The sequence below is a fragment of the Camelus bactrianus genome, chromosome 6 (genome assembly GCF_048773025.1).
Source record: "Camelus bactrianus isolate YW-2024 breed Bactrian camel chromosome 6, ASM4877302v1, whole genome shotgun sequence".
In the NCBI taxonomy this organism is placed as follows: Eukaryota; Metazoa; Chordata; class Mammalia; order Artiodactyla; family Camelidae; genus Camelus; species Camelus bactrianus.
Window position 1 is genome coordinate 759,912 of NC_133544.1, and position 14,614 is coordinate 774,525.

At 65.6% G+C, this 14,614-nt stretch overlaps 1 protein-coding gene across 3 annotated transcripts in view; it reads right to left on the reverse strand.

Moving 5' to 3' along the window:
- Nucleotides 1–14,614, reverse strand: part of MTA1 (metastasis associated 1) — a 33,922-nt gene that overhangs the window by 4,105 nt on the left and 15,203 nt on the right. For 2 of the 3 annotated variants that reach the window (XM_074364849.1, XM_074364848.1), the window contains exons 3-16: nt 14,280–14,373; nt 11,540–11,590; nt 11,026–11,152; nt 10,892–10,955; nt 8,525–8,642; nt 5,446–5,548; nt 4,646–4,745; nt 3,875–4,063; nt 2,368–2,442; nt 2,089–2,147; nt 1,590–1,705; nt 1,182–1,333; nt 900–1,089; nt 702–791 (exon numbers count right to left, since the gene is read on the reverse strand). In XM_074364849.1, coding sequence (XP_074220950.1) covers nt 702–791; nt 900–1,089; nt 1,182–1,333; nt 1,590–1,705; nt 2,089–2,147; nt 2,368–2,442; nt 3,875–4,063; nt 4,646–4,745; nt 5,446–5,548; nt 8,525–8,642; nt 10,892–10,955; nt 11,026–11,152; nt 11,540–11,590; nt 14,280–14,373 — 1,528 coding nt within the window. Of the gene's footprint in view, nt 1–701; nt 792–899; nt 1,090–1,181; nt 1,334–1,589; nt 1,706–2,088; nt 2,148–2,367; nt 2,443–3,874; nt 4,064–4,645; nt 4,746–5,445; nt 5,549–8,524; nt 8,643–10,891; nt 10,956–11,025; nt 11,153–11,539; nt 11,591–14,279; nt 14,374–14,614 lie in introns of those variants that run through there. The other variant, XM_074364850.1, reaches the window with a different exon arrangement.

The window sequence follows — 14,614 nt, forward strand, 5'->3', positions numbered from 1 at the left end:
GCACCCCCATGGCCTGAGCCCCAGCCACTGAGCGGGATCACCAGCGACTGCCAGCAGCTGATGGGCTCCAGACTCCAGACACCCACGAACAAGCAGACCCACCTAGGGGCCACCAGAGCTGATGCACAGGGCTGGGGAGGACGAGCCCTCCGGGGCTGGCCACATCTGCCGAGGCCCCCTGCCCTTGGATCCTCTCAGGACCTCCTCCCACAGGTCAGGGCGAGGCCAGGCCCAGGACCGAGACTGCAGACAGCAAGTGGAGCCAGGGCCACTTGTGTCTGCTTGGAGCAGCTTGGCTCACGGTCCTGGAATGTCCTTCTTGGAGGGAGAGCCACCTCCACTCCGGGAGGCAATGGATCGTGAGCCAGCCAAGCTTAGCCAAGCAGAGAGCCCTGCCCCTGCCCCCCGAACCCTCGGGACAAGGATCGTGTGGCTGGTCGGGTGGTGGGTAAAGCCAGCCAAGGTGCTCAGGGCCCACACAGCACGAGGGCCTCCCCGAGGGCACAGGGCAGCCCCTGTGGGTGCTGGTCTGGTGTGCCCCACCCAGACTCCCAGGGACTTCAGGGTCAAGGAGAGCAGATGGGAAGACAGGCAGGCTCAGTGTGCCCAAAGGGCTGGACCCTACTGGGGGATCAGGGGCGCGGCTTCTCTGCAGGCCACCTGGCCCTCCCGCCGGGCTGAGATGGAGGAGGCGGGCTCACCAAGATACCGAAGGACGGCTTCCAGGGGCTTCCGCACGGCCTGCTTCAGCACAAGCGGGCTCTGGGAGGCTTCCGGCAGCCGGGCCGTGCCTGCGGGGGGCCGGGGGCGTGGTGGGGGCCGGGGTCAGGACTCCTGCCCAGGCCTGCGCGCCCCTCCCCACCACCCGCGCTGCATCTCCCTGCAGAGCAGACACTCACACTCGGCCTTGATGGCTGCGCTGTTGATAGGCGTGTAGGGGTGCCGGGCAGCGTGCCACGGGCGCAGGATCTCTCGGCACAGGCGCCGGGCGATCCGCGTGAGCTTGGTGGTGTGCAGGTAGAAGGCCTGTCTCGTCTTCATGGCAAACTTGGGGCTCCCGCTGCTCCGGGCTGGGACGCCGTGGGGGCTCTGTGGAAGGGGGCGCGCGGCCCCGACACAGCGCCATGACTGAGGGCCGGGCCGCGGGGCACGTGCTGGGGCGGGGAGGAGGGCCCACTTACCATGTTACTGCGGTTGGGTCCTGGCCTCTCCCCATCTAACCGGGTTGGCATTTTCAAGCCACCATATTTCTTCCAATATGTCCAACAAGATGCGCAGAGACGACACTGCATGTTAGGGGGACCCCAAGAATACCACTGGTAAGACTGGGTGGCTACGGACAACAAAGTTGGAAATAGACGCATTCTTAAGCAGAACCAGTGACGGCAGAGAGCATTACACAGCTGTCACCCACCCGCCCGCCTGCCCGCCGCCCTGTCCCCACGGGCCCGGGCACCCCCTCGTACCCCGGGAGAGGGCTTCCCCAGGCAGGGTGTGGCCCCCGTCCCCGGGACGGGCCCCCGGGACGGTGCAGGGGCGCCCAGTGCTGCGGGTCGGGGCACGCCCTGGGTGCCGGGCAGGGCACTTACTGTAACAGCTCTCGCAGGCCCGGCCGGCCCCAGGGCTCTGGCCTGGCGCCCCTGCGCCGTTCACCACGCCTGCCTTGACATTGTTGACGCTGATCTGGTTTGGGTTCGGCTTGTTACTTAGGTAAACGAAAGAGGGGAGTCACAGGAGCGCCAAGACGGGGTGAGTGGCTCCCGGGGCCCCGGCAGCACCCCCCCCCGGACCCGCCTGGCCACAGTGGAGCCGCCCTCCCCTGCCCAGGGCGGACGGCCTTCCACCCCTGAAGTCCCAGGAGCAGCCCCCGCGGGGGTCCCAGCCCTTGTCTGCCCCCAGTTCCGTCTGCCTGGGCCCTGCCTTCAGCCACACCCCACCTCACCCAACCCCAGGCCACCAGGGGCTTTGGTGACAGGCCCCAGTGCTCCTGGACACTAGGCAGGTAGTGCCACGGGACCCTCTGACGCCAGCACCCGCCGGGGCCCACCCACCCCCAGGGAGAGTGGGGCAGCCACGAGGCGCACTTACTAGTTGGGGATATAAACTTGCTTTAACTTGCTCTCTGCTTCCGCGGCTTTCAAGCGTTTCTTAAAACACAAAACAGAGGGTCAGGGAGGCCAGCAGGTGCTGTCCCTGCACTGCCTCCCTCGGGAAGATCTTCGTGAGAGGTCGTCTTAAAATTCACCCGAGGCCTGGCTGGCAGAGCAGCGGGTGCCCTGGGACGCCTGCCCTCTGCCTCCGGCCCCTCGCCGCCCCCCAGGCACCCTGGCCCTGGAGAGAGGGGACGGGCAAGGGTGGGCAGCTCACCTGCTGCACGTATCTGTCGGTGGTCTTCCACATGTAGTAGTATTCGATGATGCTGGTGAGCGACTTCCAGGGCAGCTAGGGAGGGAGGGGGCGCATCAAGGCAGGGCGGGGTGCGCTCGGCGGGGCGTGCCCTCCCCCAGCACATCAGGGCCTACGTCAGGACCCTTCTCCAAGCCACACTTCATCTGGGCGAACTCCAACTTCTTAAAACACTTCACGGCAAGGGCTTCCTCCCTGGGCCTCCACACCCCCAAAGCACCTCCGTCCCTTGCTGGCCGAGCCTCCCTTCTCCAGCACAAGGCACATGGCAGGCCACCTGGACGTGCTGCCCCATCCCTGCCCCGGGACTCAAAGCTGCACTGCTCCCACCAACAGCGCCCGGGAACCCTGCTCCAAGTCCCAGCGCCCTGGGTCGAGGCGCCCACTGTGGGCTCTGAAGACTCGAGTCTGAGTCCCGAGGGACCCTTAGGCCTGTGCATCCTGTGCTGCTGAGTTCACAGCGCTGCCTACAGGGCCAGCGTCCTACGCGCACACTAGGTGCTGCCCCTGCACAGATTCACCTACGACTTGTGCCTTGTGAAGTGGAGAATTCAGACACCACATTTTGTCCACCGGGTCTGTCCCAACGGTGAGCCAGGGCCCCACAACACGTGGGTGACAGTGGCCAGGAGGACGGCATGTCCCCACCGCCCCCGTGGGGTCTGACCTGTCTCCTAGCTCTGCTTGGGATTTTGCAAGTTCTGCGTGTGTCTGCCTCACAGCGGGGCCGGCTCTCGGGGCTTGGCCTATGCCTCATGTCCCCTGGGGCTACATGGGTCCCTCTGACAGCCGCTGGGACCCATGCAGCCTGATGCGGCTTCTCCACCCTTAGTGGTTCCCACCTGCCTTCTGGAAGCCGCTCCACTGACACAGCCCCGTGGACCGGCCTCCTGTTACCGCTGAGCCCCTACTCTGAATTAGACGCTGGCGAGCCCGCTGCGGCCCAGGCCCTCCTCGGGGCTGCTAGTCAGGCTGCCTGGCCACCCGGCTGCCTTCTCTGCACCCACACACACTTTTGAGGGACCCGCCAGCCTCCCCATATCGGGGAGCTGCCCTCCGCTCAGACGAGTCTCAGTGTGTTCTAGGGGCCCTCAGGGCAGGGTGGGGGTCCCTGACGGCACAGGCCCTGTCTGCACTGTAATTCCCACGGGCTCACTGGGTGGACACTTTCAACACTTTCAAGGAACACAAAACAGGGGCATAAAAGGAGAGACTTAGCTACTTAAAAAACAACAAACAAAACCAAATAAACAAACTCAACCACGTGTGGGGTTCCAATTGCTGGTGACGACCCTGGCGACACCAGAACTGGCCCTTGACCTGGCAGCACACGGCACACGTGGCTCTCAGCCCCGACCCCACCAGGCTCCCCCGCGGGTCTCCTCTGGAGCCACTCACGGACACTGGGCACGGAGACACAGTGGCCTTGAGGGGAGAAATGGGTCCTAAGCTACCCCACAGCACTCACAAAATCTTGCTGAATGTCTGTGAAATCCTTCCCATATTTTTCCAGGGCCTCCTCGAAAAGGCTGGCCTCCGAAGCCGACCACTCCTCCATCTCATCCCTGCAGAGCACGGGCCCGCCCTGCGGCACCAGGGCTGAGATGGCCTTGGCGACGTCGTACACGCTCCTGTGCAGCGTGTCCATGGCGTGGAACTGCAGCAGGAGAGGCAGGGTCACCCAGGCCCCGGCTCTGCTGTGAACCCCCCCCCCCGGGGCAGGGGACACACCCAGGCCAAGTCTGGGAGGCCACAGGACAAGGGGGAGCCCCATGCAGGGCTCGCCACCCCTCCTGCCTAGGAGAGAGCGAAGTCTTGGGGGGCAGCCAGGATGCATGGGGACACCAGGGCCTCCAGGCAGAGCGTGGGGAGGCCCCTCCCAGAAGACCTAGGATGGGTCGAGGGAAGGGCGGCTCAGCCAGGCCCGAGGCTGGCAGGCGGTGGGCGCTAACCTGAGGTCTCACAACCGTCCCCCCACCCCTATGGGTGCGGCACCCCCAGGAGGAAGTGCCCTGAGCAGGGCAGTGCCGTGCACGTGGGAGGGGCTGGCCTAGGGCAGGTGAGCCGTCTTCCAGAAGACACAGCTACCACTCTGCGACAGGAGACTGCAAAGGAGCAAGAGGGCCCCCTGCACAACAAGGTCCCAGCAAGGGTCACCGCCCGGGACAACCAGAACCCCGTGTGCCGCAGTCCCAGGGGGGTGGGTGCCCCTGGTCTTGGCCATCCAGTGGCCACTTACCAGGGTGATGTCCCGGGAGGCGGCCGCGGCACTCATGTGCAGGCTGGGCTGTCGGACTGAGCTGCTGCAGTCCAGGGCCCGGGCGAAGGTCCCCACGGAGCTGGGGGGAGGAGAGACACTGAGCACCGGAGTGGACAAGCAGGAGGGGCGGCCAGACCGACCAGGACACATAAAGATGAGCCCAGACTCAGCCGTCTTGAGACGGAGCCCTTTGGTCTGGAGCACGGGGCCGTCATCTCTTGGGTTTTCTGTAAACCTCTCCTTTCTCAAGAGAGCCTCCAGGTCCTAATGCTCAGGACCCCGTTTCCACGTTGTTTCCAACGGCACAGGGCACAGGACCCAGGAGCCTGCTGGACGCATGGCCCCCGTGCCTCTCGGGGGCTCCCTTCTGCTGCCCCAGCCCAGGGACCTGTGAGGCCCTGGGTCTCTGAGGCCACATCTGTTGCAGCCGCCTCACCCAGACCTACAGTCTTATTCAGCCTCTGCTGGCAGCGGCCCCTGGGGTACAGGGGCCGGCAGGTGGAGCTGCCCCAGGACCCACAGGGACACAGCTGCAGCCAGCAGCCCCCAAGAGCCGTCTCCACATCCAGGGAAGGGCCAGGACCCTGCCTGGCCTCCTTGGGAACTGCAAAGCGGTCTCAACAGCAGAGGCCTGGCCCCTCTGACCTCCCACACCCTTCGCTGGGGTACGCCCTGCAAGACAGACGCCATGGCCCCACGTCCTGACGCCTGCTGCAGGAGTGGGCAGCAGCTGTGCCCAGGGTCCAGGGACGGCACGGTCGTCCTGGCCCAGGACTCACCGGGCCACCACCAGGAACTGGTCGACCTGCTTGTCTGTGAGCGGGTTGTGTGCCTCCCATACCTTGGTCTCCAGTTTGGACTGGTCTCGGCCATCTTCCTCACCTGCAAGGGAGGAACACCGCACGGTGAGACCAGCCAAGGCTGTTCCGAGACTCCCGTCAAGGCCATTCGGGGCCAAGGGTCGGCCTGCTCCCAGGAGTCACCGAGACTGGCTGCTCCTGCAGGGGGTGGCCACATGCCCTCCTGCAGTGCTGGGAGCGAGCCCAGGGGCCGGGCACACACACAGGTGCGTGCACATAGGGGCTGCTGGCCGCAGCTCCAAGGCGAGCTCGGCACATGACGGGTCTTCCCCTCTGCAAACAGTGGTGCGCAGTGGGCGCCTGGGGCTGGCGGGCTGCGGTCCTGGTGGAGGAGCCGAAGAAGGTGCCGTCAGGAGGCTGGCGGAGCACAGCCAGCTGGGCAAATGGACGAAAGCAGCTTGGTTTCGATCCATCAGGCTTTTTGTTACGAGATGTTGCAGGGTCAGGGCCGTTGTTCCCAGCCCCCCAGGGGCAGCACCCATGTGACCAAGGGCCAGTCACAACCAGGACACTGACATCGACACAGTGCAGACACTCACGCCGGGGCCACAGGCTGTCTCAGAGCATCTCTCCTTTCAGGAGGAGGCCCTGGCCGCGCTGCCGGCGCAAGTGTCCCTTGCCGTGTGCTCCACGGTCAGCAAGGGGGAGACGGAGGGACCTTCGCTCACAGAGCCCAGACGAGGCCCCGAGTGCAGCCAGGCTCAGGGGGAGGCCCACAGGGCGGCTTCCTGGTGGCAGCCGTGTCATGTCCACACTCAGCCTTTGTTGCTCTTGGTGGCAACCAACTTCCAGACCCAGGATGCGACCCTCACAGCGTCGGGGAGCCCAAGGGGACCCCGGTGTTGCGGGATCAAGTGTGGCTGGGCGTGGCTGCAAGTCACCAAGGAAACACCTGCTCCCTCACCACAGGGAAGGTCAGAGCCCCCAGGCCCCACAGACGGCGCTGGGCTGGGGGCTCAGGGGGAGAAGCCCTGCTCGGCAAACTAGCAGGGCAGACTCAGGGGGTGGGTCCTGGGGGCCGCTCCGAGGGGAGACACCTCGTGACGCCTGCAGGACCAGTGCAGGTGGGGCTTTCAGCGTCAGGGGTGGGCTCCTTCCTAGGGGGCAGCTGGGCGCCTGGGGTCCTGCACCTCCTGGCATCCGTGGTCTGTGGGCCACGACCAGCCCCCAGCGACTGCCGGGCAACTGAGTCCAGAGCCTCAAGCACAGCCCGCTGTGGCCCTTGGCCCTACCTGTCCCCTGCACTTGTCCCCCTACACCATGCTCGCTCCTTGCCAGCCTTCGCGGGCGTTGACTTTTGATTTCACACACGTTAAAGGCAGGGGTGCGGTTCACTCGCTGGCAAGGGCCCGGGCTCCAGGAGGTGTGGGAAGATAGGAGGTCGAGCCCACACCGACCCCTCCTCCCACCATGGCCCAGGAGGTGGTGGGGCTTCCCTGGGGCTCCCAAGACCAGAGGTGCGCCTTCCACCAGGCACCCAGGGCTGCTGGGGAAGTAAGGTCCCGCTGACGTCCCCACAGGGCCTCTCCCAGTTCCCAACGGGTGTGGCCATCCACAGGCCCCTCACCCTCAGCCCCATGGGGCCCCGGGAGGATGCCAGTCCCTGGAGTGGGGCCCTGGCGCTGCTGCACCCGCGGCAGGGGCGTGGGCCGCTCACAGGCCCCGGAGAAGCCATGCCAGGAGACCCCTGGGCAGCAGCGGCCGGCTCCGGGTAGGCGGGAGGCCACAGGGTGGGGCTGCACAGGACGGAGCCAGACGCACCTGAACAGATGGGAACCACGCTGCCCAGCGAGCCCCCCGCCACGCGGCTTCCCATCAGCCTGGCGCAGCGCCCCCCCAGCCTGGAAGGAGCCCCAAGGGGCGAAGAGCAAGACCCACCGACAGGAGGAAGCAGGTGCCCGTGTGCACGCCTGGCACGTGCACGTAACAGGACACGCGCACACCGGCCAATACCCGATGGCCGTGGAAGAAAACCAGACGGGACTCAGGGCCGTCAGGCGTCCCACAGCGAAGAGGCGCCGTGAGAGCAGAGGCGGGGAGCCCCCAGACGCGGGGGGAGCCCACTGCCGGCACGAGAGCCACGGCCCCAGACCAGGCAGCAGGTCCCAGGCAAGCCCCGAGGGAGACGGGGCCCCAGGAACCCCCGGCAGTGGCTGCAGGCCGGCACCAGGCAGGGATGACCGGCCTCTTCACGGAGGGGTAAAGGCTGGACGAGAACAAGGCACTAAGGCGGCCCCGCAGCCAACCCGTTGGGCAGTTCAGCCGTCAGGCCTGTTTCATGGCAATTTCGTGACGAGTCAGCAGAAAGCGGTGACGAAGCCGTGCAGGGAGCACGGGACAGGGAGGCAGCAGTCGCCCCACAGTCTGAAGGAAGTCCTTAGAAACAAGGACACAGACTGAAGGCAGCAGGAGAGGTGAGTGTCCACGCCTGCACAGCCTCTGGGTGCGGGACCCCTGCACCCCGCAGAGGCTCTGACACCAGTCAACCCCACCTGCCGGAGCGCAGCCGCAGCTCGGGGCCCAAGCTGCACACAGCGGGGACACAGACTCCTCCACGCAGCCCCCGAAGGGCCCAGAGCGCTGCCGGTCACACCCAGCAGGTGAAGCTCAGGCCTCACCCCAGAACCGTGCCCCAGCCAGACGCCACAGGCCTCCAGTCACCGCGGGTCCACAGTCCTGCCTGCACTGCTTGGGAGGGATCAAGCCCACCAGCGTGCGCCCGTGCACGGCGGTCTCACTGACGGTGCCCCCCACTTGCAGAGGTCGGTGAGATAGCCAGGTTCATTCGAACAAGTTTTTTGTAGAGGAAAAATGCTTTTGAAAAGTTACGAAAACAAATGCCAAAAGGAAACAAAATCTCCATGAAGTAGCCAGGGAGGGCCTGAAGACCCGTCCTGCTCGGGGTCCCAGGGCTGCTGCCCAGACAAAACTTCCAGAGAGCCACCACCCCTCCTGCCAGCCTCCCTGCCTGGGGCTGCTGAGGGGCCTGCCCACCTACCTTCTTTCAGCAAGTCGGTGATGTCTGCCTGGTACCGGTTCCCTACACGAATCTCTCCCTTGTCAGCCAGGAGGGTCTTCTGCTGGGGGTCGTAGACTAGAGAATAGAAGAAGAAGTCCTGGAAAACAGCACAGAGGCAGCGTCAGCACGCGCGGGGCCTGGCCCAGAGCCCCAGGGGCAAGGCTGCCTCCGCACTCCCGGGGGCGGGTGGGGGGGGGGGTCAGCGCAAAAGGAGGACACGCACACGGGAGAACTGACAACCACGCAGGACAGTCACCTGCCCAGAGACGCAGAGCTCACAGCCCTCCAGAGGGCAGCGCCGTGGAGACAACACCCCGCTCACAGCCCTCCCGGCAGCAGCAACAGTTTGAAAATTTAGTTTATAAAAGCGTTTAATAGCGACAAAAACCCTAAGGCATCTAGGGACAAAGCCAACAGATTCTGGGCATGTCCTTGGAGGAGACGGTGCAGTTTTCGCGTGGTTGTCACAGGCGACGTACACAAGGGTACAAAATGTTCTGGACTCGATGCCCTGAGCTGTCAGCCAAGTGGCCGCCTCTGCCTCCACGCCTGTCTGCACCGACCCGCCAGCTCCCAGGCCGTCCTGGCTGGAATCTGCTCAGTCGGCCTTCCTGGCCTTTGCCGCCCCGCACCCGAGTCCCACATGCTCAGTCGTGTTTCCTGGAAACTGCCTTCCGCCAGTTTGAACTGTTTTTGAGCCAGCCCGCCGACCCAGGCCTTCCAGGGGGTCTCGCCTTGCGCACTTTGGGGTCACAGCGCCCGCGTCCCCACTTCACCCTCCTTGACTCACTGGCAGGTGCCCGCGGCCCTTGCCCCACCCTCCTCTGCTCCTTCAAACCTGCCTCCTCAGTGCCCACCCCAAGGAGCTTCCTGCACTCCCCAGGCGGCCAGTGGGTGGCGCCCGTGCCCGCGTCCCGTGTGGGCTGCAGCTGTGCCTGGGGACCACCTGCGAACAGTCAGTTCTCGCCTGGGGCCGCTCAGACCCAGGAGGGGTTTTCTCGCTGTGTAAGGGCGATTAGCTTCCTAGACAGCTGAGAGGAGACAAGCTAAAAACGTCTCAACGTGTGCACCCTGGAGACACACACAGGTCCCCGAGTGTGGCCCGAGGCCCACGCTGTGGCCCGCACACTTGCTGGAGAGAAACCAGTTCACAGCTGACCTTTCTGTTCACAGACATCCCTCCATGTCACTTCCTCTATGTGGCTGTCACTCAGGGGTTTTTCTAAACTGCAGACAGCACCCTACTCCCAGTGGAAACAAGCCTGGAGGTCACGGCCCCCACCCCTGCCCAGCTGCTCCCCTGGGCCCTGGGGTGCCCTGCTGGCTCCCCAGGGCTGACTCCAGCTCTCGACTCTGAGTCCAGCCTCGGTGAGACCTCAGCAACGGCTGCCCTCCCTGCACTGCTGCGTCCACGTCCAGCCTGCCCCCTCACCCTGCTGGGCCCCTGGGACGAGCGGGCTCTGCCCAGGGACAGGGGGCTGTGGCTGAGAACAAGTCCCACCTACAGGTGGTAAGACTCCTTTGTGGAGTTGAGGAGCAGCTGCAGTGTCCCCACTCGGCCCCCACTCGGAGCCCTCAGTGCACGGGGACACACAGGGAGGGGACCCTGGCCCCATGACCACGCCCTATCTGACCCCAGGAGTCCCCTTGTGCTGCGACCTGTCCCCCTTGGTAATGCATATGCCCAGCTGCTCAGGACCTCAGAGCATGTGACCCTGCCACCCCACAGGCCACCTGCCAGAGTCTCAGAACAGGGTGACACTCCCAGGACACACACATCATCTGGAGACGTTTTTGGTTGTCACAGCTCGGGAGAGGGGCGCTGGGCGGGCAGCCCACAAAAAGAACCACCAGCCCTGGGTGTCACCACAGGCTGGGACTGAGAGGCTCCTCTCCCGTCCTTGCCTAGGGGACAAGCTCGGCCCCGTGGCCCCAAGCCCCTGGCACGACTGACATCTCTGATTTTATCAACTTAGAAACCCTCTGGTCGAGTGGCCAGCATGGTTCTGGGTGGACACACTGAGGACTTGAGGAGGTGGCCTGGACTGCTGTTCGACCACACGCCCGCTGGGAGAGCCTTGATGGTGGCCACGGTGGTCCTTGTCACTCCCCCCAGGACAAGCCGTGCCCCTCCTGGACCCCCGGGGGAGGAAACAGAGCCCCAGGAGCCACCATACCCGCTGTGGGCCCTCACCCTGGAGGCGTGAGGAGTGCGGGCTGCACAGGGCACGGGCTGGGGTGCGCCTGAGCGCAGAGTGAGGTGAGAGCAGACGCCCCTGCTCAGACCCACAGAGGCCGGGACCCAGCTCCTGCCTCCGCCCGCTGCGATGCTAGGGCCCGCCTCACCTCCCGCTCCAGGTAGGACTTGAGTGACTCGGTCTCGTTCAGCAAAGTGACGCTGCATTTCCCTCTGCAAGAAAAGGACAGGTGCGTCAGAGGCGGCGGGCAGACCCCTCACGCCTGCCCTGGGCTCTGGGTACCTGATGTGGGTGGCGGGCAGCGACTCCAGCTGTCTCGAGAGGAACAGCTCCCGATGCCTCAGCTGGTGCTTGAGCTTCTCGGGCAAGTCGACCATTTCCGGGTTCTCCATTTCCTCCTCTATTTCTCCTGAAGGGCAAACAGCTCCTATGAGCCGGTCCTGAAGTCCCACACTCGGGCCACCAGACGAAGGTTCCCCAGCCGGCTGCACGGCCCCTCCCCCTGTGGGACCCGGCACACATGCTGGTGCCAATGTGCCCGTCCCAGCCCAGCCACCCCAACGCTGAGCATCCCTAAGTCCCAGGGCCCCTGAATAAGGACAGCACTGTGCTGGCCTGGGAAGAGCAGGCGAGAGGAAGGAGGGAGAGCCAGAAGGCAGTGCTGCACGCCCGGTGCCCAAGGCCACCGCACGCTCTGCCCACAGTTCCCCGCGCCAGCGGGCCCAGCATGCAGGCAGCGGCACACACCCCACCTGGCGCCGTACACCAGGCCCCTCCAGCAGAGGGCGGCTCTTACCTTCCTCGCCGTTGTCGGCCCCCGGTCCCGGTTTATAGCAGACTGACAGGGCTGTGTGACAGACAGACAGCGCCCAGACTGTGGTGAGCGACAGAGCACACCATGCTGCTTACTCCCTGCCCGGCCTGGACCGAGAGCTGTGAGGCAGGCCTCCCAGAGCGGGGGGGAGACCACCCAGCTGAAGCCGGAGAACACCTGGGCCTCTGGACATCCCGCCCTGCCGACCTCGGGCCCCGGCCCAACCCAGCCCATGAGGCCCAAGACTCTCCGGACAGAACCCCAAGCAAGCCTGGGCTGCGAGGCCCTGCCTCCCTGCACGCAGCACACACCTGGTGCCCCAAGGCTGGGAGGAAGCCAGATCCTCCTCAGAAATGGGGGAAGGGGGGTCCCTAGACCAGGTCTGCAGTGTGCACTTCCTGCCTGAGGATGGCACCCTGGGGGCCTTGGCCACACCTCCAGGGGTTGCGACACTGATGTCCGCAGGGAAAGCCTGAGACTCAAAACTCACGTGCAGGGCTGTTGGGGGAAGCCAGCCCCAAAGCGAAACCCCATCCCGTAGCCCAGGTCCCAAAGGTGAGGGCCTGGAGTGCCGGCCCCACGCAAGCCCCACCCCTCTGGTTCCAGCCACCACGCGGCCCGCGGCCCTCTGCTGCTCCCTGGTGGTGGCTGCCGGGAGTCCTGGTGCCACTGGGCAAGCCTGCAGCCCACACTAGGGCCAGGGCGAGGGGCCTGGGGAGTCAGGGAAGGGAGGCAGCTCTGTGTCTGCTCTGGGCGGTGGGCCACAGGCACTTGAGCATCCAGACCGCTGGGCGTGTCACCTCCCTGCCCACTGCTGGGGACCTCACTGCACCATGCCCGAGGACGTCACCAGTGTCCTCACGCCAGCCCACGCTCGTCCTGTGACGGCACCACCGGCCCCAGCAGCACGACTGGAAACTGGGGCCAGGCAGTCATGCTGGGCCGTCAGCCCCCAGAAGACCAGGAGAGCCCAGTTCCCAGCACCTGGCCTCCAGAAAGCCCTCCCTCTGGGATCCACTGTGCCATGGCCCTGGGCTCAGAGCTGGGGGCCTCCCCGCAAGGCAGAGGCAGACTCTGCACTCCCGCCCGAGCCAGCCCAGCCCACTTAGGGCTTCCAGGGAGGGCCTGTCACCTGTGCTCGCTCTGCCTGGGCAACACCTTGCTCTCAGGATGGCTCTGTCGGGCAGGGGGCACCTGGAGGCAGAGGCCATGGCCAAGTGCACTGGGGTCTGGAGACCCCAGTAAGGGCCTCGCTGCTTTGGGCAGTGGCGGTGGGGGGCTGGTTCGTGTGGCCTCAGGGCATCTGGTCTACTCTAGGGGCTGGACACCTTGGCAGGGCAGGACCCCAGGTGCAGAAAAACCAGCAGCTGATCTGACCGTGCAGTGTGCTCCCCTGGGCCACCATCCCTCCTGCTGGAAGGGCCCCAGACCGTCCTCACACCTGTGCTCTGACGCTGGCCTAGGCCCCGGACAGCAGGCTGGACCAGCCTTGCCCTGGCTGCGGGAGCCCACAGATGAACACACCAGCAGAGACAGCCCCCACAGAACGTGGCTCCTACAGAGATTGCTGCGGGTACAGACAGGAGACTCCGGAGGACACGGACGGAGTCGCGCACTGGGACGGGGCGAGCTGTAGCCTTGCAGGGTGGCAGACCCCGTGTGCACGACACTTGTTCCCTGCAGCCTGGCCTTTAGTCCACAGCGGGGAACTTTCCGTGTGCGGAACCCTGCCGGCACCTCAGGGCCTCTGCCCGCCCGCCAGCTCCAGCACTTCAGAAGAACCTGCTCCTCAATGGGTGGGTCTCGGGGCCTGGCGCCGGCCGAGCTTACCCAGAGCCTGGCAGCAGGCAAGCCTGGGCTGTGGGTGGGGGCTGCAGCCGCCCCGCATGGGGCAGGGGACATAGGTGAGGCGATCCTCGGTCATCAACACCCCCAAGACACTGGCCGCCCTGGGCCACATGGCCCAGCAGCCCCCCTCGAGGCCCCCATCAGCATCCTGGCAGCAGGGAACCATGTACCCCCAAGACCCAGCTCTTTTCCTTGGCACCCAGAGGCCAGAGTGCAGGGGTGCTATGCACAGGCTGTATGGGGGAGACTGACAGGACACCGTGTCCCATGCCTGACGCTGCCCCTCCGGGCACAGCTGTCTGGTCCACCACTGGACACGGAGCCACGTGCACCACAGGGATGCCACTGATTAAAAGGGACACACAAAGGGCACACAGGCCAAAACCCAGAGGTGGGATGAAACCACAGGACAGACTTGGCCCACAGCTGCCCCATGACCACAGCCCTCAGGAGGGCCTCACCTGGGAGCCCATTCTACCAGGAGGCCAGACAAGGCTGGCAAAGGACCAGCCTCACATCCCATGTCCACCCTGCATGGCGCAAGGGCCTGTCCTCGGCTGGAGCAGCAGCAGCCTCACCCCTCCGCCCTGGGCACACCCTCCGTGCACCCTCCAAGGAGTGGTCCAACCAGATTGAAAAGAGTCCCCAAATTACTCTTAGGAAAAACTCAGGTGAATGACACCAGCCCCACCTACGACAAGCACAGCCGGGGTGACTTCAGAGAAGGGAGGGAGGCCCGGGAGGCATGCACACACCTCAGGAGCCCCAGCCCGGTGGGCGTCTACACCAACCCGGAGCCCAGGGGCAGGCAGCCACCCAAGGAGGGGTGGGGGGGAGCAGGGGGGCAGGGGGCAGGGGCGGCAGGGAGACTCACTGGCGTGCTTGTCGGCCAGGGCGATGAGCGTGCTGGAGATGTCGCGCCTCCGGTAGAAGCACACCACCTTGGCCTCCACGTTCCCGCTGGCCGTCTGCAACGGCAAGGCAGGGTCTGAGCACACACGCCCCCGCAGGGGCCTCAGGCCCTGTGAGCAGGGCAGCAGCGCCCCCGGCCCAGGGACCTAGAGCCAGTCTCTCCCACTCTCCCCAACCCGTGGACGCCCGGCGGAGCCCGACCACCAGGAAGCACAGCGGGTCCGCTCCACCTGGGGACCCGCCCTCCCTCTGGGCGCCACGGCCATGGTCCAGGACAGGGACCGCTGGCCCTGCACC